The sequence below is a fragment of the Oncorhynchus masou genome, chromosome 23, assembly GCF_036934945.1.
Source record: "Oncorhynchus masou masou isolate Uvic2021 chromosome 23, UVic_Omas_1.1, whole genome shotgun sequence".
In the NCBI taxonomy this organism is placed as follows: Eukaryota; Metazoa; Chordata; class Actinopteri; order Salmoniformes; family Salmonidae; genus Oncorhynchus; species Oncorhynchus masou.
In genome coordinates, this window is record NC_088234.1 from 63272079 (window position 1) to 63296568 (window position 24490).

At 43.1% G+C, this 24490-nt stretch overlaps 1 protein-coding gene across 2 annotated transcripts in view; it reads left to right on the forward strand.

The window, feature by feature from the left end:
* The window catches only part of LOC135511176 (AN1-type zinc finger protein 4-like), a 36077-nt gene extending 15071 nt beyond the window's left edge, over nucleotides 1-21006 (forward strand). For both annotated transcript variants that reach the window (XM_064932780.1, XM_064932781.1), the window contains exons 7-10: nucleotides 720-1997; nucleotides 2334-2385; nucleotides 16963-17074; nucleotides 20199-21006. In XM_064932780.1, coding sequence (XP_064788852.1) covers nucleotides 720-1997; nucleotides 2334-2385; nucleotides 16963-17074; nucleotides 20199-20334 — 1578 coding nt within the window. In that variant the 3' untranslated portion in view covers nucleotides 20335-21006. The remainder of the gene's footprint in view (nucleotides 1-719; nucleotides 1998-2333; nucleotides 2386-16962; nucleotides 17075-20198) is intronic.
* Nucleotides 21007-24490: the final 3484 nt, after the last annotated feature.

Sequence of the window (24490 nt, forward strand, 5' to 3'; positions counted from 1 at the left end):
AAGGCTTTATATAGTGGAGCGAGAAGGGTGTCTGAAACATTTTATAGCCCATGTCCCTTCACAGGGGCGGACCACTGATTGAGCATAGCCCTAACCTTATGAAAACCCAAATCTCACATTTTAGAAGCTAAAATCACATTTCATCCCATCACAAATAATTTCATATTTAAATTGAACAACAATTCCTTGTGAATCCAATAACTCTGATGTGTAGACTTTCCACTGTAGTGTTTGTCATCTTATCATTGATGAGAATGTCTCAGATGACAACCGAACTGACATCATATTCATGAAGTACCACCACATATGTTCAATTGTTCAGATTACCAGAATATAGTTCATTTTCCCCCCACCTTCTGATGTTCCCAGAATCTCTGTTAACCAAGGGGTTTTCAAATGTCACATCAGTAGGGTAGAGGGAAGAAAAACGGGGGAAGAGGTATTTATGACTGTCATAAACCTACCCCCAGGCCAACATAACACATGGTTAGGATAGAAGAGAATGGACGTCTTTATTATCCAAAATTTTATTGGCAAAGTGCTTAACGGCAACCTAAACCTTCAAAATGCAAGTCCAGGTGACGACTCAGTGATTTACAAATCAACTTGCATCTCAAATAATTACTCATTTTGTTATCAAAATGAGTAATTCTCTGCCTCCCCTTGCTCGAACTGATCCCTTCAAACAGGCTGTATGACTTTTCTCTGTCTTCCCCCAGCCTAAGAGGTCTGCCAAGTTGAAACCTCTGTCACCTGTCAGTGCCCGGTCCTGCAGCAACTTTCTGGGGCTCCCCAGACACCACCGCCTCTTCCGTGTCCTGCCCCACATCAACCAATCCCACCACTCCACCTCATACTTACCTCCAATCAGGGACCAGGGATCTGCAAATCCCTCTACTCCCGTTGCTACTACCTCCGCCACCCACCTGTCAATCAGCGGCCAGGTGCCGCCCTATTTCTCTTCCTCGTCCTGTTACATGCTTCAGGAAGAGGAACCATGGGAGACCAGCCCCAAGTCGATCCGGCCCCCTCCTAAAGTGTCCCGATTGGAAATCGGCAGCACCAGGCTCACGAGGGACTGTGTGTATCCGCAGCTCCCCGCACTCCCCAGCAGGGGGCAGGCTGAGGGGACAGTGGAGCTGCCTGACTCCAGAGGAGAGGCACTGGGGCTGGAGTTGCTGGAGGAGGTTGCAAGCCTGCTGGAGCCCACACCGCCTGGAGCTCTGTACGGAAACCTGCTCACAGACCCCCTCATCCTGGACATCTCTACCCAGCCAGAGGAGGGTTTGGGTGGGTTGGATGGGCTAGGAGCCCTGGGGTTTGGAGCAGAGCACCAGCTCTCCTCCACCCCCTCTCTGCTCTCCCAAACTGAGGGGATGAACTCTTTAAACAACTGGGCTATGGGTGGTTCTGATAGGTTAGCCTGCAAAGGTCAGAGGACACAGTTACTAGGCAACACCCTTGATCATTTACCCGACTCTCCTTCCCCCTCTTCATCTTCCCCCTCTAGTAGATGGAAACTACCACAACCCTTTGAATTCACAGGCTCAGTAACGCCAACCTTACAATCTAATCCCCCCTCCTCCCGCCCTACCACTCTCTTCTCCCCTGCTCCACCTCTCCCCTCCTCTCCTCCACATGGCTCTCATCTACGAGGCATCAAGATGGACTCCCCAGGCAAGCGGCCGGAGATGAGTAAAAGTGAGGCACGGGGCATCACCAAGCTGGCCAACCAGGCCTGTATGAACCCTCTCGAGTCCCTCAGCAACACAGAGCTCCTGGCCTCCCTGTCTTCTTCCTCCAGGACCCCAGTCAGCAGCAGCAGGGAAGGCCTGGGACAGAGCCTGGGATTTGGGTTGGAGCTGCCCGCTGTTGGGGCCTCCAGGCTGGGCATGCTAGGCTCTACGGCCCCCTCCCTGCAAGCCAACATCCAGCTGCTCCAGGCGGACCTTATCCGACAGATGTCCCCACTACACAGAGCGACTGCCTCTTACGTGGTGAGTCATGAGGACAGACTATTGATATACAACCCAGCTAGGCAGGACAATGGTTACTATCCACAAATATGGACTTGATGAACTGCCTAAATAGAAATGAGCAAATCAAAGCAGCACAATGGTAGTGTGTTGTATTGTGAGGTACAGTACTCTTGTTCACTATATAGTTTGTGCGTAGTCTGAAATCTAACATGTTTGCTAACATTCCACTCCTACTGTGTCATTGCCAAACAATGTTTAGCATGATAAGGAGTGGAATGTTGGCTAAACAGACTGATACCCAGGCGTTGTCAATATCCTTGTATTGACTTGGTCTGAAACCTCTCATTGTTCCAGGCACCCAACAGCCTGGGATCAGCTGGAGGCTCCAGTTCAATAAGAAGACCAGGTGAGTGGTAAAACCAGGGATCCAGGTCTGCTCAAAAGGAGTCCCAAGTACTACACTAGAGAATAGCATGCCATTTTCAAATGAGGCCCCAATTAGAAGTAGTGCATTATATACAAGGGTAGGCCTCTCCAACACTGTTCCTAGAGAGCTACAGTGATTGCTCCACTAAAAGTTGTGATTATGCTGTGGTACTTAGAGGTAATTTGTGGGTTAGGATGGTACCCTGTGTCAGTACTTCATTGCTCCAAACCAGCGCAAGGGGGAGGTAGAGCACTGATTATGCTTTTGGGTGCTACTGTGTCTCTAACTGACAATGAATGAGCGACATAAACCTAAATATAAACTGATAATTGTGCACAACTTCTATTTTACTTATTAAAACTGTGACGTTAAGGCGCACAGAAGACGGACCTAGCCCATGGGGAAGGGAGGAAGGGGGAGGCAGTGGACCCCCACCCCGCCACACTCTGTAACACAGAGCAACACTTTAAGGGTTATTGCAGTATTAATGGTGCAGACTTGGGAAACATTTCCGCTGTTCCTAATGCCAGTCTGCACGTTCGAACTAAAACAATGTAACTAATAATGGTATCTTTATGCGTTCGTTAATAAAATAATGATAAAAATACTTTTCCAAAATGCCGAAGTTCATTTAGTTATGGATCCATAATGAATAACTATGGGAATAAATATCACTCAAATTACAGAAATATTGGATCAAAGTTGATGGTAAAAAATGATGGTAAATGATGGTAAATAAATAGTTGCTTACAGGAAAATACTCTTTTAAACACACGGTCACGTTGTACAGCGCATTTATGGCTATTGGCAGGTAGCTGGACAATAGACTTGCCTAGAAGGAGGGTAGGGGGAGAATTCTATCGTCAAATGTTTTACTTAGTTGGCTGTATCACAACCAGGCTGTGATTGGTTGCAATTTCAGTTTCATCCACCATTAAAGACAAAACAAATAATACAACAAAAAGTATTATAATTTTGTATCACATCCAACCGTGATTGGGAGTCCCATAGGGAGGCGCACAATTGGCCCAGTGTTTCTATCACTTTATTTTATTTTTACAAAACCTTAATCGTTACATATTATCAAGTTGATGGCACAGTCAGCGGCACCTACATAAAGCTAAGTGACTCACTCATTCATGGCTTTGGATCAAAATCAATAAGTACCAACATTCTTTCTAATAGTCTTTAATAAAGAAAGGTTTTAGTTATCCTGACCTGGACACCATGTACATTAATATAATAGCCCATTATGGGCTATTAGCAGGATAATATACTGTCGTGACGTTGTATTAGTTAATGTGACGACTGTTGCTCATGGGAATGATTACAAGTTTCTAATTACGTGATAAACTGAATCAAGCAATTCTTAACTCAATCTGGGGCACCATGGGAAAACTAGTTTTTATTGAGTTTCTATTTCCAAAATTAACTCAAAGAATATCGATTTTACAACAGCCGCTAATTAACCAGTTACCTCTACCAATCTCGTTCTGAATGTTGTATAGCCCGTGAATCTGCACGGACCCGGTCTCACCAATGAATTCGTACCACACCAATCTTAGTTGAATATTTATTTACTAAAAAGCTAATATGATGATAAAAGATTTACATAGACAACACACATTATAGGCTAATGATTAGAACTTAGTATAACAGGCCAACACACTATGGCGCGTGTTACCCACAATGAGGATTTCAAAAGAGAGAAAAAAGAAAGTACACGAGAAATATACATTTGGGTGAATTTGTCAGCTATGCTATTCTAACCCTAGCCTTTCCCCAAACTGCCGCTCTTATGGGTCAGAATATAATGATGTAATTACGTGGGGATGATCTCCGGGGATTCTCTGCGTGGACCGTTCCGCTGTTCGATGACTCACTTCTCCTGCGCACCTCCCTGCTCGTCCTCCCGATGTCGGTGTCCTTTTGGCTTAGGAGTCTGTTCCCTCACCCCTTTCTCTGGAAGGGGTCTTCTGAGGACAGACCGCTCTGAAGCTCAGAGCTCACAGCATAGGAATGAAACCCTTTAGATACCACGATTCGATGGGAGATGGAGGCTAGGTGGTTCGACTTGAATTCACCCGCTTAGACACAGCGACTCATCCGTAGCTTGGGTAGAAAACGATTTCTTTGTCCTCAAACTTGCGTTGCGTTCTGGGTTCGTTGACTTTTTTTAGACCTCGCTGCAGCTGGGGTCACGTAGTCCTTCTGTAAATTCTATACTCACAGGTTTTATACCCTTGGGTCAGAAGTGGGCGTAGCCGCCTTTAGGGCAATTCTCTGGACGTACCAAGTTAATGAGGCAAGGCCCAGATTTGACTCAAATCCAATTTTAGACCACAAACTTAACATTTCATATTCCCCAAAACATTCTCTTTGATTTGGATACTTTCCATACAACGTACAATGTATGAACATCAAACATATACTAGGAAAACCCTTCACATTACAATGCTTTCGTAATAACGTCATCTATTAATCTTTAATAACAAAACAAAAATGACATACATTTTCATATTCCATCTATCGTCATGACCACCATTGTGGCTGACGAAAACCATTGTTGCAAAGTCCCTTTAGTTCTTGTTTAATGTTCTGAGGCTGGTTCTTCATAGTAACAGGACAAAGGAATTTGTCTGTGGCCTGAGATTTACCAGGGGCGTGAGAGGCCATAAAACACCCAACTTCTTTAGACCCCAAGATCGCTTCTCCTCTGTTGGGGTTGAGAGATAATCTGTAGGGTTGTGGTCTCCTGTAACCTGATCTGATCTGATCAGGGCAGTCATGACAATACCTTTACCAACACCGCTCTGTATTTTGATGCTTTGTGGATGGGGCCTCCCCAGTAGCGCAGCTGTGTAAGTCACTGCATTGCAATGCAAAATGCGTTGCTACAGATACCGTGCCGGCTGCCACCGGGAGACCCATGAGGCAGCTTTTGGTTTTAATTTAGAATCCTCTGAAGGTAATTATTGGCGAGAGTCACGTCATATATTTCAATATACAGTAGGCGACATTAGTCTCTCTAGTGTTGAGTAATGTGGTGTAGGTCTTATTTATTTAAAGAGCATATTGAAGTTAGAAGCAATCGGATTTGAAGCAATAGCCTCCAACTATTTTAACACCGTTTTGCGCAGCTCTGAGACAAGCATGGGGACTGGTCTTGATAAATCAATGAGATTTTATTTTGACCGTTTGGTTATTGGTTAGACTACAATTAGGGTGTAGAAATGTTATGCTCTTGTGTAACCTTTATTTAACAAGGCAAGTCAGTTAAGAACAATTTCTTATTTACAAGGACAGCCTATTCCTTCCACCCTGTTGGGGAATTGAACCCCGGTCTCCTGCGTGCCCGCACGACACAGGGATTTGTTTAGCTAAATAACCCAGTACTGTAGCCTACTCCTGGCCGTCACGTTGTACAGCATCATTTTTTTTTCAATAGATACACGATAATATTAATCAAATTAAGTAACATTTCTTAAAATCAGTCTCATACTATGTTCTTACAAAAAAAGGTTATACATTTTCGAGTACAGCCACTATTGAAGGCTATCATATGCGTCTCAAAGATGCCCTCTGGTGGTCAAACTAGCACTAACTAGCTAAGCAGTGGTTGGAACTTAAATAACGTGCCATAGAATTCTGCTGCACCATGCAAGCTGTGCTGCAGTACGCTGAAACTTTTAAAGGACAAACCACTGTACCGTTCTGTAGGTTTTCCCTCCAACCCTGTTCCTAGAGAGCTACCATTCTTTAATTTCATGAGAATCCGAACTTCCAAATGTCTTGAGAATCACCCAGTCGGGCAAAACTATGTATACCCTCTTTATTGAGATGAAAAGGCTGCTGGTTGCTGGTGCGTTTTCAACCCAAGTCTTTGTGAAAGCAACGTGTATCCGAGTAGCCCAGCACAGGGTCTGTAGTATGCAGTATAATGCTGTCCTTTAGACAGTTGTCTTTGTCTCTGGCCTGGTGATGCAGGGTGGGTGGCCACAATCAACACACTGCCACAGAGCGGACACACACACAGTGTCAGAGACAGAGAACCGCTCTCTGACCGACCCAGGGGTAGTCTCAAACTGAGGGCACATGCTTACAGACAGATACATTGGCGCATAGACACACACATGTATAAGCATGTACACAGTAACAAAGCAGCTCACTGACCTAGGATTAGTGCCATTGAGAACACACACATACAGCAAGTACATTTTAATGCAATTATCTACATTTTGCCATGGGGTGTAGAGCAAGTGCTGCAAGTTTGCTGCAATTCTACACATTTTGACATGGGGTGGAGAGAATATTTAGCCATTTTTAACTAATTTCATGCAATTCTACTCATTTTGCGATGGGGCGGAGAGAAATGTTTGTCGGTTTTAATATCGGAGTGAGACTGACTAACTTGTCAACTAAAAATGTTTAGATTGCCATGGGCTAATTGGGACACCAGGTAGTCTGGTGGTTAGAGCGTTTGATCAATAGCTGAAAGGTTGCTGGATCGAATCCCCGAGCTGAAAAGGTAAAAAAAATCTGTCGTTCTGCCTCTGAACAAGGCAGTTAACCCACTGTTCTCCGGTAGGCTGCCATTGTAAATAAGAATTAGTTGTTAACTGACTTGCCTAATTAAAGGTAGTCAATTATTTTGAAATGTTTTGCGTATCAGTGACTGTCTGCTGATGCAAAATCTAATTATGAAGTTGCACCTTATGTACTAACTGGAAACAGTAAATTGAGACCCCGACTGAGTTGCTAAATTTATATATTTAAAAAAATATAGATCCGAGATCCTTCCAAAGGTGGGCGGCCTGCGGCTGCCAGTTGCACGCCGCCGTGTTACATCCTGAATTCAAATTGGATTCAATATTATTTTACCCTCACCCAACTCCACACAGTAACCCATAATGACAATGTGAAAACATATATTTAGAAATGTTTGCAAATTTAGTGAAAATGAAATACAGAAATATTGCATTTACAGTACATAAGTTTTCAGACCATTTGCAATGACACTCCAAATTGCACGCATGATCATGATCATCCATGAGATGTCTCTACAACTCGATTTGATGTCCAACTGTTGCCAATTCCATTGTTTGGACATGATTTAGAAAGACACACCTGTCTATATAAGGATCCACTGTTGACAGTGCTGGTCAGGGCAGAAACTATACCATGAATTCCAAAGAACTGTCCATAGATCTCTGAGAGAATTGTGATGAGGCATATACTGTATCTGGGGAAGTGTTTAAAACAATTTCCAAGAGCACAGTGGTCTCCATTATTTGGGAAATGGGAAAAATATGGAACTACCCAGACTCTGCCTAGAGCTGGCCGTCCGACCAAACTGACCAACCTGGCAAGAAGGACCTTAGTCAGGGAGATGACCAAGAACCCAATGACCACCCTGACAGAACTACAGAGTTCTTTGGCTGAGATGGGAGAACCTGCCAGAAAGAAACGTCTCTACAGCCAATCAACAATCTGGACTTTATGGGAGAGTGGCCAGACGGAAGCCACTCCTGAGAAAAAGGCACAACACGGTACACCTGGAGTTTGGAAAAAGGCACAACACGGTACACCTGGAGTTTGGAAAAAGGCACAACACGGTACACCTGGAGTTTGGAAAAAGGCACAACACGGTACACCTGGAGTTTGGAAAAAGGCACAACACGGTACACCTGGAGTTTGGAAAAAGGCACAACACGGTACACCTGGAGTTTGGAAAAAGGCACAACACGGTACACCTGGAGTTTGGAAAAAGGCACAACACGGTACACCTGGAGTTTGGAAAAAGGCACAACACGGTACACCTGGAGTTTGGAAAAAGGCACAACACGGTACACCTGGAGTTTGGAAAAAGGCACAACACGGTACACCTGGAGTTTGGAAAAAGGCACAACACGGTACACCTGGAGTTTGGAAAAAGGCACAACACGGTACACCTGGAGTTTGGAAAAAGGCACAACACGGTACACCTGGAGTTTGGAAAAAGGCACAACACGGTACACCTGGAGTTTGGAAAAAGGCACAACACGGTACACCTGGAGTTTGGAAAAAGGCACAACACGGTACACCTGGAGTTTGGAAAAAGGCACAACACGGTACACCTGGAGTTTGGAAAAAGGCACAACACGGTACACCTGGAGTTTGGAAAAAGGCACAACACGGTACACCTGGAGTTTGCAAAAAGGCACAACACGGTACACCTGGAGTTTGCAAAAAGGCACAACACGGTACACCTGGAGTTTGGAAAAAGGCACAACACGGTACACCTGGAGTTTGCAAAAAGGCACAACACGGTACACCTGGAGTTTGCAAAAAGGCACAACACGGTACACCTGGAGTTTGGAAAAAGGCACAACACGGTACACCTGGAGTTTGGAAAAAGGCACAACACGGTACACCTGGAGTTTGGAAAAAGGCACAACACGGTACACCTGGAGTTTGCAAAAAGGCACAACACGGTACACCTGGAGTTTGCAAAAGGCACAACACGGTACACCTGGAGTTTGGAAAAAGGCACAACACGGTACACCTGGAGTTTGCAAAAAGGCACAACACGGTACACCTGGAGTTTGCAAAAAGGCACAACACGGTACACCTGGAGTTTGGAAAAGGCACAACACGGTACACCTGGAGTTTGCAAAAAGGCACAACACGGTACACCTGGAGTTTGCAAAAGGCACAACACGGTACACCTGGAGTTTGCAAAAAGGCACAACACGGTACACCTGGAGTTTGCAAAAAGGCACAACACGGTACACCTGGAGTTTGCAAAAAGGCACAACACGGTACACCTGGAGTTTGCAAAAAGGCACAACACGGTACACCTGGAGTTTGCAAAAAGGCACAACACGGTACACCTGGAGTTTGCAAAAAGGCATGTGAAAGACTTTGAAAGATTCTGTGGCTTGATGAGACGAAAATGTAACACTCTATCCTGAATGCAAAGCGCTATGTCTGGAGAGTTGTGCCTTGTTAACACCATCCATACCGTAAAGCATGGTGGAGGCAGCATCATGCTATGGGGATGCTTTTCAGGGACTGGGAGACAGGTAAGGATAGAGGGAACAAGGAATGGAGGAAAATCCTTGATGAGAACCTGCTTCAGAGTGCAAATGACTTCAGACTGGGGTGATGATTTACATTCCAACAGGACAATGACCTCAAGCATACAGCCAAAGCAACGCTGGAATGGCTTCAGAACAAGAATGTGAAAGTCCTTGAGTGGCCCAGCCAAAGCCCAAACTTGAATCCCGTTGAAAATGTGTGAAAAGATTTGAAGATTGCTGTTCACCACCGCTCCCCATTTAACTTGGTCATGGGTGCACCTCAGCCACGCTCAAGGTCCTAAACGATATCAAAACCGCCATCGATAAGAGACATTACTGTGCAGCCGTATTCATCGATTCTGTAAATCACAACATTCTTATTGGCAGATTCAACAGCCTTGGTTTCTCAAATGATTGCCTCGCCTGGTTCACCACCTACTTCTCAGAGTACAGTATGTCAAATCGGAGGGCCTGTTGTCCGGACCTATGGCAGTCACAATGGGGGTGCCACAGGGTTCAATTCTCAGGCCGACTCTTCTTTGTACCCATCAATGATGTCGCTCTTGCTGCTGGTGATTCTTTGATCCACCTCTATGCAGACGACACCATTTTGAATACCTCTGGCCCGTCATTGGACACTGTTCCCTAACCTCCAGATGAGCTTCAATGTCATACAACTCTCCTCCCGTGGCCTCCAACTGCTCTTAAAAGCAAGTAAAACTAAATGCATGCTCTTCAACCGATCTCTGCTCGACCGTCTGTCATCAATACTCTGGACAGTTCTGACTAAGAATATGTGGACAACTACAAATACCTAGGTGTCTGGCTGGACTGTAAACTCTCCTTCCAGACCCACATTAAGCATCTCCAATCCAAAATTAAATCTAGAATCGGCTTTCTATTTTGCAACAAAGCATCCTTCACTCATGCTGCCAAACACCCTCGTAAAACTGACCATCCTACCGATCCTCGACTTTGGCATGTCATTTACAAAATAGCCTCCAACACTCTACTCAACAAACTGGATGCAGTCTATCACAGTGCCATCCGTTTTGTCTACAAAGCCCCATATACTACCCACCACTGTGACCTGTACGCTCTCATTGGCTGGCACTCGCTTCATACTCGTCGCCAAACCCACTGGCTCCAGGTCATCTACAACTCTCTGCTATGTAAAGCTCCACCTTATCTCAGCTCACTGGTCACCATAGCAGCACCCACCCGTAGCATGCGCTCCAGCAGGTATATATCACTGGTCAACCCCAAAGCCAATTCTTCCTTTGGCCACCTTTCCTTCCAGTTCTCTGTGCCAATGACTGGAACGAACAGCAAACATCTCTGAAGCTGGAGACTTTTACCTCCTTCACTAGCTTTAAGCACCAGCTGTCAGAACAGCTCACAGATCACTGCACCTGTACATAGCTCATCTGTAAATAGCCCATCCAATCTACCTTATCCCCATACTGTATTTATCTTGCTCCTTTGCATCCCAGTATCTCAACTTGCACATTCATCTTCTGCACATTCTACCATTCCAGTGTTTAATTGCTATATTGTAATTACTTTGCCACCAAGGCCTATTTATTGACTTACCTCTCTTATCCTACCTCATTTGCACATGCTGTATATAGATTTTCCTACTGTATTATTGATTGTTTGTTTATTCCATGTGTAACTCTGGTGTTTGGGTCGAACTGCTTTGCTTGATCTTGGCCAGGTTGCTGTTGCAAATGAGAACTTGTTCCCAACTAGCCTACCTGGTTAAATAAATAATAAAAAAATAAACTGAACAGAGCTTGAGGAAATCTGCAAGGAAGAATGAGACAATTTCCAAATCCAGATGTGCCAAGCTGATACAGACATACCCAAGAAGAATCAAAGCTGTCATCGCCGCCAAAGGTGCTTCGACAAAGTATTAACTCAGGGGTGTGTGAACTTATGTAAATCAGAGAATTCTCATGTTCACACACGTTTGTGCACACACAATGACCTATAAACACCATGCAATGAGCCAAGGACAGGCTTGCAGTACATCTTTGAGATCGGCTACATTGCAGTCGGCCTGCACAGATTACTAATCTGCAAATGACCTTGCATCCGAAATAACAACTCATTATGTAATCAAGATGAGCGATTCTGTGTCTCACTTTGCTCAAACTGATTCTCTTCAAATAGCTCATCTTAGTGTGGCTGGCCTTTGAGAACGTACCAGTGTTTCCTCTTGAAACATTTGTAGCAGTGGGGGGAAAGGTCCTCTAGGTGCGGTTCAAGGAGGGATCCCTCTCCCCTTGTTTTGGGGGTCTGGGGTCTCCCCCAGAGTAATTTTATGTAGGACTGAGAAGCTAATTTCTGGTGAATTTTAAAAGGATGCGGACCATCTAAAATATAATTTCCACCTCTAGAAATGATCCCAATAAATTATGTTAAAGTAGCAATGTGTAAGATGTTGGGCGACCTGACCAAATTCACATAAAAATATGAGTTATAGATCGATCTTTCTACTTTTAAGCAAGTCTACTAAGTGGTATGTTGCTATTTCTATGCTTCCTATTTCTATGCTTCCTATTTCTATGCTTCCTGTTAAGTTTTGTTTTTGCGTCTTACTTTCATTTTTGACACCTGCTGAAACGACTGTTAATGATGGTACAATGATTCTCTACACTATACCAGCTTATTTTGTCAAACTATAGTTTTAGCAACCAGGAAATGGTTGCTCAATGGTTGCAGAGCGATTTCTTCTTAGTGCAATTTTGACATATTGTACCATGCATATAGCCAATGCATGGTCCATATTATTAGGTATGCTATTAGCAATAAGCATTATCACATGTAGCCCAACTGATGCAATCACATTTTATTGGCTGCATACACATATTTAAGCAGATGTTATTGTGGGTGTAGTGAAATGCTTGCAGCATGGTGGCTATAAATAGTATGAAGCATGGGGTTACCTATAGTATCTGTATTTAGTAAGCATGTCCCATTTTTGTTTTGTTGCATTAACACAGTGAATATAATGTACCTGTAGAGTAACTTGAGGTGAAACCCCATGTTCAAGAATGGCCTTTGTCCCTTTAGTCAGATTACAACTATTCACTTTCAGGTATTTGAAAACTAAATCATCTCCAAAATGTAGGTATTTTTTAACAAGCCATAGCAATTTCAGTTTAATCCACCTGAAAAGAAATAACAAATAATACAGCAAATATTGTTGAACTAAATAGATAAACCAGACAACTCTGTAGTAGGATGGTTTTTCTAGTCATTACTTGTGGTGTTTGCAGAGGGAAAGTACATGTGGACTGTTCTAGCATCTTCAGAGTGCGCCTTAACAAATCTTTTTTTCATTTTTTGGGGGAGCGTGGCAGCAGTGATTTTGCCATGGCACAGCGCCACAGCTAAATGACTGCAGCAGAAACACTGTAGTACATACTGTAATAGTATATCAGAGCAGATTAGTGAGGAGGACATAACATCCAATCTCATGGCCCATTGCCTACCTGGTTGGGAGATTCTCCTGTCTGCTGTGTCACACTAACCTCTGTTTATCGGTCCTGTTACGCCTGGGCTTCACCCCTATATTTCCGTCTGTCTTTTTCTGTCTCATTCTGGCGCTCTCCCTTTCTCTGGCGCTCTCCCTTTCTCTGGCGCTCTCCCTTTCTCTGGCGCTCTCCCTTTCTCTGGCGCTCTCCCTTTCTCTGGCGCTCTCCCTTTCTCTGGCGCTCTCCCTTTCTCTGGCGCTCTCCCTTTCTCTGGCGCTCTCCCTTTCTCTGGCGCTCTCCCTTTCTCTGGCGCTCTCCCTTTCTCTGGCGCTCTCCCTTTCTCTGGCGCTCTCCCTTTCTCTGGCGCTCTCCCTTTCTCTGGCGCTCTCCCTTTCTCTGGCGCTCTCCCTTTCTCTGGCGCTCTCCCTTTCTCTGGCGCTCTCCCTTTCTCTGGCGCTCTCCCTTTCTCTGGCGCTCTCCCTTTCTCTGGCGCTCTCCCTTTCTCTGGCGCTCTCCCTTTCTCTGGCGCTCTCCCTTTCTCTGGCGCTCTCTCTCTCTCTGGCGCGCTCTCTCTCTCTCTGGCGCGCTCTCTCTCTCTCTGGCGCGCTCTCTCTCTCTCTGGCGCGCTCTCTCTCTCTCTGGCGCGCTCTCTCTCTCTCTGGCGCTCTCGCTCTCTCTCTGGCGCTCTCTCTCTGGCGCTCTCTCTCTCTCTGGCGCTCTCTCTCTCTCTGGCGCTCTCTGTCTCATAAGGCATGGGAAACGTGTTAACATTGCCAATGCAAGGGAGGTAGATAATATACGAAAGTGATAAAATTAACAGTAAACATTACACATACAGAAGTTTCAAAACAAAGACGTTACAAATGTGATATGTGTATATATACAGAGTTGTAACAATGTACAAATGGTTAAGGGTACACAAAGGAAAATAAATAAACATAGATATGGGTTGTATTTACAATGGTGTTTGTTCTTCACTGGTTGCCCTTTTCTTGTGGCAACAGGTCACCAGTCTTGCTGCTGTGATGGCACACTGGAGTTTATCAATTAGGTTTATTTTCGAGTTCTTTGTGGATCAATGTAATCTGAGGGAAATATGTCTCTCTATGGTCATACATTGGGCAGGAGGCTAGGAAGTGCAGCTCAGTTTCCATCTCATTTTGTGGGCAGTCTTCTCTTGAGAGCCAGGTCTGCCTACATCTGCCTTTCTCAATAGCAAGGCTATGCTCACTGAGTCTGTACATAGTCAAAGCTTTCCTTAAGTTTGGGTCAGTCACAGTGGTCCGGTATTCTGCCGCTGTGTGCTCTCTGATTAGGGCCAAATAGCATTCTAGTTTGCTCAAACTTTCCAATGTGTCAAATAATTCTCTTTGTTTTCTCATGATTTGGTTAGGTCTAATTGTGTTTCTGTCCTGGGGCTCTGTGGGGTGTGTTTGTAAACAGAGGACCAGCTTGCTTAGGGGGTTCATCTCTCTGTAGGTGATGGCTTTGTTATGGAAGGTTTGGGAATTGCTTCCTTTTAGGTGGTTATAGAATTGAACGTATCTTTTCTGGATTTTGATAAGTTGTACACGGATGTGTTTGCTGAATTCTGCATGCAGTCTCAATTTGGTGTTTGTCCCATTTTGTGAACTCTTGGTTGGTGACCGGACCCCAGACCTCACAACCCTAAAGGGAAATGGGTTCTATAACTGATTCAAGTATATATTTTTTTTTAGCCATATCCTAATTGGTATGTCGAATTTTATGTTCCTTTTGATGGCATAGAACGTCCTTCTTGCCTTGTGTCTCAGATCATTCACAGCTGGACTTTGTGGTCCTGTTGACTGGACCTTTTTCGGGAACACCATTATTTTGGTCTTACTGAGATTTACTGTCAGGGTCCAGATCTCGCAGAATCTGTGCAGAAGATCTAGGTGCTGCTGTAGGCCCTCTTTGTCTGGTGACACAAGCACCAGATCATCAGCAAACAGTAGACATTTGACTTCAGATTCTAGTAAGGTGAGGCCGGGTGCTGCAGACTTTTCTAGTGCCCTCTCCAATTCGTTGATATATATTTTGAAGAGGGTAGGGTTTAAGCTGTATCTCTGTCTCACCCCACGGCCCTGTGGAAAGAAATGTATGTGTTTGTTCTTTGCCTATTTTAACCGCACAGTTGTTTGTGTACAGTTGAGGTCGGACGTTTACATACACTTAGGTTGGAGTCATTAACTTGTTTTTCAACCACCACAAATGTCTTGTTAACAAACTATAGTTTTGGCAAGTTGGTTAGGACATCTACTGTGTGCATGACACAAGTAATTTTTCCAATTTTGTTTTTACAGATGGTTTCACAATTCCAGTGGGTCAAATGTTTACGTACACTAAATTGACTGCCTTTTTTAAAAAGCTTAAATTCCTGAAAATGATGTCATGGCTTTAGAAGCTTCTGACATAATTTGAGTCAATTGGAGGTGTACCTGTGGATGTATTTCAAGGCCTACCTTGAAACTCAGTGCCTCTTTGCTTGACATCATGGGAAAATCAAAAGAAATCAGCCAAGACCTCAGAAAAAATATTGTAGACCTCCAGAAGTCTGGTTCATCCTTGGGAGCAAATTTCCAAATGCCTGAAGGTATTACGTTCATCTGTACAAACAATAGTACGCAAGTATATACAGCATGGGACCACGCAGCCATCATACCGCTCAGGAAGGAGACAGAACACGTCTCCTAGAGATGAACATACTTTGGTGCGAAAAGTGCAATCCCAGAACAACAGCAAAGGACCCTGTGAAGATGCTGGAGGCAATGGGTACAAAATGATCTATATTCACAGTAAAAATTTGTCCCAGATCGACATAACCTGAAAGGCCGCTCATCAAGGAAGAAGCCGCTGCTCCAAATCACCATAAAAAAGCCAGACTACGGTTTGCAACTGCACATGGGGATGAAGATCGGGGTTAGGGTTAGGGGGTGGCAGCACCATGTTGTGGGGGTGCTTTGCTGCAGGAGGGACTGGTGCACTTCACAAAATAGATGGCATCATGAGGGAGGATCTATTGAAGCAACATCTGAAGACATCATTCAGGAAGTTAAAGCTTGGTCGCAAATGGATCTTCCAAATGGACAATGACCCCAAGCATACTTCCAAAGTTGTGGCAAAATGGCTTAAGGACAACAAAGTCAAGGTATTGGAGTGGCCTACAAACCTGACTCATGCACCAGCTCTGTCAGGAGGAATGGGCCAAAATTTCACCCAACTTATTGTGGGAAGCTTGTGGAAGGCTACCCAAAATGGTTGACCCAAGTTAAACAATTATAAGGCTATGCTGCTAAATACTAATTGAGTGTATGTGAACTTCTGACCCACTGAATGTGATGAAAGAAGTAAAAACTGAACTAAATAATTCTCTCCTATTATTTTTGACTTTTCACATTAAAATGAATTGGTGATCCTAAATGACCTAAGACTGGGAATTTTTACTAGGATTAAGTGTCAGGAATTGTGGAAATCCTGAGTTTAAATGTATTTGGCAACTTATTACTTCATGTGTGTATGTGTGTATGTGTGTGTGTAACATCTCTATTACCCCCTTTTTCACCCTAATTTAGTGGTATCCAATTGGTAGTTAGTCTTGTCTCATCGCTGCAACTCCCGTGCGTTCTCGGGAGAGGCGAAGGTCGAGAGCCGTGCGTCCTTTGAATCCCAACCGAGCTACACTGCTTCTTGACACGATGCAGTGCCTTAGACCGCTGCGCCACTCGGGAGGCCCTCGTAAACGTAATTAACATGGGAATCATTTCTATCTGCTGCGAGGAGTGTAAGATTGTGATCACAATTCCCTCACTGGACCCAAAGGAGGACATTCAGTTGAGAGAGAGACTTATGTGTTACCTTGGTAATAGTTAGGAAACTAAACATTCAAGAGTGACATATTTGATGTTATTATCACCGCAGTGATCTTGGCTTACTTTATTTTGATTACTCGGTTATGTTCTTTCTATCTTCTTATTCTGGTCTCCTCCCTCCAGCCCCCCCTGCATATCACCTGCCTTCAGTCAAGGTTCCACTGGCGAAGAAGAAATCTAAACACTGCTTCCTCTGTGGCAAGAAGACTGGTCTGGCCACCAGCTACGAGTGCAGGTTCACCTCTCAATTCTTCTATCATTCTCCCTCCCTACCTGCCTCTCTCTCCCTCATTAATAATTGTATTTCAATCTAGTCTGTTTTGTGTGTCTGTCCAGTCCTAGGTATGCCAGGAGTTAGTTTCATTAGTTGTATGTACTAGGATTGAGATGCTCAGTTCTGGTGACTTTTTAAAAGGACATTATACTTCCAAATGAATAAAAATTAAATGATGCTGACACCATCTAAAATATGATTTCCATGTCTAGATCTAACATTTTATGTGAATTTGATCGGGTCGCCCAACAAGTTACATATTGACACAAATCATTTATTGGGCTAAATGATTTGTGTCAATATGTAACTTGTTGGGCGACCCGATCAAATTCACATAAGTTAGATCTATAACTATCATTCTACTTTAAAGCAAGTCTACGAAGCGGTAGATCTGTTCTGTGTTGCTATTTCTATGCTTCCTGGTAAGTTTTTTTGTTTTTGCATCTTTTACTTTCAGTTTTGACAAACCAGCTGAAACAACTGTTTGTTAATGATGGTACAATGATTCTCTACACTATACTAGCTTATTTTGTCACATAAACTGAAATTAGGTAAACTATTATAGTTTTAGCAACCAGGAAATGGCGGAGCTATTTCTTCATAGTACAACTTTACCATATTGGACCATGCATATAGCCAATGCATGGTCCATATTATTAGGTATGCTATTAGCAATAATATAGTATCTGTATTTAAGCATGTCACAAAAAACTTGCATTAACACAGTGAATATATGTACCTGTAGGGTAACATGAGGTGAAACGCCACATGGGTTATCACACATCCTGCCTGTACTTCTCACACAAACCACTCTCATAAAACAATTGTGTGTGTGTGTGTCTTACTACTAGGTATGCCAGGAATTAAACTTTGGATGTTTTATTAGTTGTATTTACTAGGGCTGGGGGGGGGGGTTGAAATGTCACATTGTATTCTATCATTCATCAGATATTTGGATATTCAAAACAGTTTGTTTTTTAAGTACTTTTTAATCTGAGAATTGCTGCGTGAGGGAGAGGATGGTGCGCTATTGCTGCAGCTGGCTCCGGATGTTATATTTGGGAGGTGTGTGTGTGTGTAGCGCGCAGACATGGGGCGAGACACCATCGCAATTTGGCTACAGCCAAGACTTGCTGACTAGTAGCAGCCACAATGTTATTTATCATCCCATATAATAGTGCATGTCTTGTAACCTAGAGAAGCTATAGCTAGCCAGCCAGCCACGCTAGCCAGGCTAATTGAGGCGCACATCCTGCGCTTTCTCTCAACCCCATTCATATAAAACGGCCTACCTGCTGGTTGCTCATTGTCTCCTACTCCTTCTAATTGCAAACTTTTTATTCTGAAAATGTATTCCATATTGCATTAGTGAACATCCTTCTCCACATTGAGCCTCTTTGCCACTTTGATTGGCCAACATGAACAACAAGCTACACACTGTGAAGGCTACCAGTTGGCTAGCCGTCTTTTCTTTTATAGGGTGCACCATGCACGTCATAAAAATGGAAATGTTTGTTTTAGTAAATGCATTATTTGAAATGTCATGGTATATCCCTGTATGTCACATGGGTATTTGAATTTAATGATAGTATTCAAATGCCTCTTTAACACTGAAAAGACTAACGTCTTTTTGAGAAAAATGTAGCCGTGTACATTCCTAGCATGTACAGGATACACATGGTATTTACCGTCCAACAAAATGCTTAGTTGCAGGTTCCTTCTCCACAATGCGATAATAATAATATGAACATAAAGATAATGTCTCAGTGGAATAAAATAAGCATTTTAGCATAAGTCTAATACAGGAAGGCACAATATATATAGTCCAATATTTACACATGTTTTGGGGAAGGGGGATTGTTCATGTCTAGGAGTTTGTCATCAACATGATATCACATCACATGTTGGCTTAAGTCTCCACCACCACAACTCCATTATCTCTCCCCTCTTTCCCCCTCTCCCCTCCTCCCTTCCCCTCACCGCTCCTTGTCCTTGCTTAAAGAACACAGTGTGTGTGGTGGTGACGTAATTGGAGCTGTGTAAACTCCTGGTCTCTTAACCGTCTGATGTTGGAGTCACGCTGTGTGCTAAAGATTCTAATTGTACTTGGACTCGATCACACAGCGCTAACTGTGATAGTGTTACACTTGGTGTGTGTGGTTGAAAGTAGGACAGTTGCGTTGTAACACGCCCCTAGTCTGTAGTTTCCCCTTCATCTGAAAACGGATCTGAAAATATAGCTAGTCATAGTTAAATGTGGAGGGTGCCCAATGTTGTTTCTACAGACGTTAAGACAAAGGAAAGGGGTCACTGTATATAGTATGCTTACTTTCTCTGGTTCTGATTTTTGTGTGTTTTTGTTCCACCTTGTGTTATTTTTAGTACTACATTGATATTGATTACTGCATTGTTGGGTTTAGTTCTTGCAAGAAAGGCATTTCGCTGTGCATGTTACATTAACTTTAAACTTGAGGGGAGAAATCCAGTTTAGACCAATGAGATGCACCATCCCATGAGTTCAGATGAAGGAAAGGAGATGGTGCACCCATGGTGTTATGAGTTAGGATGAAGGAAAGGAGATGAGGAGAGGACTATAGAGCAGTCAAGGGGAATACTGGAAATGATGATGCAACAACTTTCAATACTGTATCCTTGGATGACTCCTTAGCCCTATAGCTGCCTAGCACGAACCATCACACACACACATTTTTGTCTCTATCCCTTCTCCATCCCAGAGGAACTGAAATAGAGGTCTGAATACAGCTAGATATACAGTGCATTTGTAAAGTGTTTTGTTATTATGGGGTGTTGTGTGTGTGGATTGAGGGGGAAAAACAATTTAATCAATTTTACAATAAGGCTGTGACATAAGAAAGTGGACAATCAAGGGGTCTGAATACTTTCCAAATGCACTGTAGCTGCAGGCTTTCAGTATAGTGTTACCAATTGGTGTTATACTTATTACTATTGTTCAGTAGAAATCTGTTATCATCACACTTTCAAATCCCCTCCAACTTCTGGAGGTTTAAAATGGAACAGTCAAAGCCATACTATCTGAATAGGGCTGTTGTGTTATTTTTCTCAGGTGTGGTAACAACTTCTGCGCCACCCACCGCTATGCAGAGACCCATGACTGCACGTACAACTACAAGAGCGCCGGACGCCGCTTCCTCCAGGAAACCAACCCCATCGTCAACGCTCCCAAGCTGCCCAAGATCTGAGCCCCTCCCCATGTCCCCCCTCTATCCCTGCACTCCTTTCCTCTTTGTGATGGAGGGATGAAGAGAGAAAATAACAGATGTACCTGAATGATTTAAAAAGAAAGGAACATAATCACCACTGTGTGCTTTTAAATTGACTTAACGACTTCAAAACGCCAAGTGTGAACAAAACGGAGAACACAGAATATTAGCAAATTAACTTTAGTAGCTAGCTGTTTCCTTCGCTCTGGACAATGTGAACGAACTGTTCATCTGCTTTTCCTCATACAGTAACCTTGATCGTTTTCCATAGCAGGAAAGTATTGCATGTACATTTGTAGTTGTTAAAGCAGAATGTCTGTCTATTTCATGTTTTAACAGAAGTGCATGACTCCAAGCGTATAATGTTATCTTTTTTTGCTTTATCAGATTATTTCTAAACATAGGACTGCAGATCAGTCTCTGAGAGATGCACTTTAGAATTATCATATTTATATACAAATATTTGACTGACTTTTTTGAGGGAAGGCTGCTGTATTTCTTTTTGTAATGAAGTGTTTTTGTTGTCTTACTGTATCATAATGTTTTTATATCCAGTACCTATCTCTCCTTTCTCCTGCTTCTATGGGCACATACAGTACCAGTCAAAAGGTTGGACACACCTACTCATTAAAGGGTTTTTCTTTATTTGTACTATTTTCTACTTTGTAGAATAATAGTGAAGACATCAAAACTATGAAATATCACATATGGAATCATGTTGTAACCTAAAAAAGTGTTAAACAAATCAAACTATATTTTAGATTATTTAAATAGCCCCCCTTTCCCTTGATGGCAGCTTTGCATTCTCTCAACCAGCTACATCTGGATTGCTTTTACAACAGCCTTGAAGGAGTTCCCACATCATGCTGAGCATTTGTTGACTGCGTTTTCCTTCACTCTGCAGTCCAACTCATCCCAAATCATCTCAATTGGGTTGCGGTTGGGTGAATGCGGAGGCCACAGAATGATGTGGTTGCCATGTTGGTTAAGTATGCCTTGAATTCTCAATAAATCACTGACATGGTCTCCAGCAATGCACCACCACACCAACTCCTCCATGCTTCATGGAGGGAACCACACATGCATCCGTTCACCTACTCTGCGTCTCACAAAGACACAGCGGTTGGAACCAAAATCTCCAATTTGGACTCAATGGACAGATTTCCACCAGTCAAATGTCCATTGCCCGTGTTTCTTGGCCCAAGCCAGTCTTGTTTTTATTTGTCTCCTTCTAGTAGTGTTTAATTGGCAGCAATTTGACCATGAAGGCCTGATTCACGCCTGATTCACTTTGGATGTTTTTTTAGTTGTATTTACTAGGGCTGGGGGGGGGTTGAAATGTCACATTGTATTCTATCATTCATCAGATATTTGGATATTCAAAACAGTTTGTTTGATGTTGATGTTGAGATGTGTCTTTTACTTCAACTCTGAAGCATTTATTTGGGCTGTAATTTCTGAGACTGGTAACGCTAATGAACTTATCCTCTGCAGCAGAGGGAACTCTGGGTCTTCCATTCCTGTGGCAATTCTCAAAAGCCAAATTCATCATAGCGCTTGGTTTTTGCGACTGCACACAAAAGTTCTTGACATTTTCAGGATTGACTGACCATGTCGTTTATCTTTTCATATGACTATGGCAATAACAGCTGAAATATGGTAAAAGTCCATACTATCTTCTGTATACCAACCCTACCTTGTCAGAACACAACTGATTGTCTCAAACGCATTAAGAAGGAAATAAATTCCACAAATGAACTTTTAACAAGGCACACATGTTAATTGAAATGCATTCCAGGTGACTACCTCATGAAGCTGGTTGAGAGAATGCCAAAAGTGTGCAAAGCTGTCATCAAGGCAAAGTGTGGCTACTTAAAATATATTTTGATTTGTTTAACTTGGGGCTTGACGTGCCGCTAGTGCCCCCCTCGACAACATCCGGTGAAATTGCAGAGTGTGAAATTCAAAATACAAAAATAGTAATATTAAACATTCATGAAAATACAAGTGTCATACATCATTTAAAAGCTTAACTACTTCTTAATCCAGCCGCTCTGTCAGATTTCAGAAAGGTTTTACGGCAAAAGCATACCATGCGATTATCTGAGGACATCGCCCCACATACAAAAGCATTAAAAACATTTTCCAAACCAGCAGAGGCGTCAGAAATAGCATTTAAAATAAATCACTTACCTTTTGAAGATCTTCCTCTGTTTGCAATCCCAAGTGTCCCAGCTACACAACAAATGGTCGTTTTGTTCAATAAAGTCCTTTTTATATCCCAAAAAAGTCAGTTTAGTTGGCTTGTTTGATTGAGTAATCCACCTGTTCCACTCATTCAAAATGCATACAAAGGAATCCCAAAGGTTACCAATAAACTTCGTCTAAAGTCAAACAACGTTTCTAATCAATCCGCAGGTACCCGAATATGTAAATAAACTATACAATTTAAGACTGAGAATAATGTGTTCAATATCGGAGATAAATAACGAGGTGCGCACTCACTGACCTTATTTTAACAGTTTTAGAAACTTCAGGGTTTTCTATCCAATTATATGCATATCCTAGCTTCTGTGCCTGACAAACAGGCAGTTCACTTTGGGCACGTCAGTCATCCGAACTTCTGAATACTGCCCCCTATCCTTATTAACAATTTTTTTGGTTACTCCATGATTCCATATGTGTTGATTCAGAGTTTTGATGGCTATGCTATTATTCTACAATGTTGAAAATTGTAAAACATTAAGAAAAACTCTTGAATGAGTAGGTGTGTGAACTTGTGACTGGAACTGTACATACTGGCATCACCTTTACAACACGTATTTTACTAAAGGGTATAACACTTCCCGTTGATGAGAAACTACATTGAACAAAAATATAAACGCAACATGTAAAATTTTGGTCCCATGTTTAATGAGCTGAAATAAAAGATCCCAGAAATGTTTCATATGCACAAAAATATTATTTATCTCATTGCGCACACATATTTGTTTAAATCCCTGTTAGTGAGCATTCTTCATTTGTAAGGATAATCCATCCACCTGACAGGTGTTGCATATCAAGAAGCTGATTAAACAGCATGATCATTACACAGGTGCACCTTGTGCTGGGGACAATAAAAGGACACTCTAAATTGTGCAGTTTTGTCACTCAATGCCACAGATGTCTCACGTTTTGAGGGAGCTTGCAATTGGCATGCTGACTGCAGGAATGTCCACCAGAAATGTTGCCAGAGGAATTAATTTCTCTACCATAAGCTGCCACAAATTGTGTTTTAGAGAATTTGGCAGTATGTCTGACCAGCTTCACAATCGTAGCCCACGCCAGCCCAGGGCCTCCAACATTAGGCTTCTTCACCTGCAGGATCATCTGAGATCAGCCACGCAGACAATTGATGAAACTGTGGGTTTGCACAACCGAAAGATTTTATGCACAAACTGTCAGAAATCGTTTCAGGGAAGCTCATCTGCATGCTCGTCTTCCTCACCAGGGTTTTGACCTGACTGCAGTTTGGTGTCGTAACTGACTTCAGTGGGCAACTGCTCACCTTCGATGGTCACTGGTACCCTGGAGAAGGGTGTTGTTCACGGATGAATCCTGGTTTCAACTGGGATTAATCCATGTGGATAAGCTGTTTACTGATGTCAACATTGTGAACAGAGCGCCCCATGTTGGCGGTGGGGTTATGGTATGAGCAGGCAAAAGCTATGGACAACAAACACAAGGGGTTTGGATTACTACTGGCTGTAAGTGAACGAGTGCTGCGCGTTTGGAGCAATACTGGCTGTATCCAAGGCTCAGCCATTCATTAACATAATAGAATGCAGCACTGCACGTGACTGAAGAAAGAAGAGACAACCATTTTACTACAGCATCAGTGCGCGTTCTGGAAAGTCAGCTTGCCAGTTACAGCAGGGCGTCCCCTGAACAATAACGAAGAGGTAACGTCAGGTGAGAAGCCTGACCACGGAGACGGGGATGAGAAGGGGATGAAGTGTACCTCATGAGCTGTAACCAAAAAACTACTGGCATTTGGAAAGTTTGAGTTGAGGGAGAAAGTCTGGTGGAACAAGTATTAGCATTTTTAAGTATCTTGCTAGCTGGATCGAATTCCCTGTTAGATAGCCAGATAAAT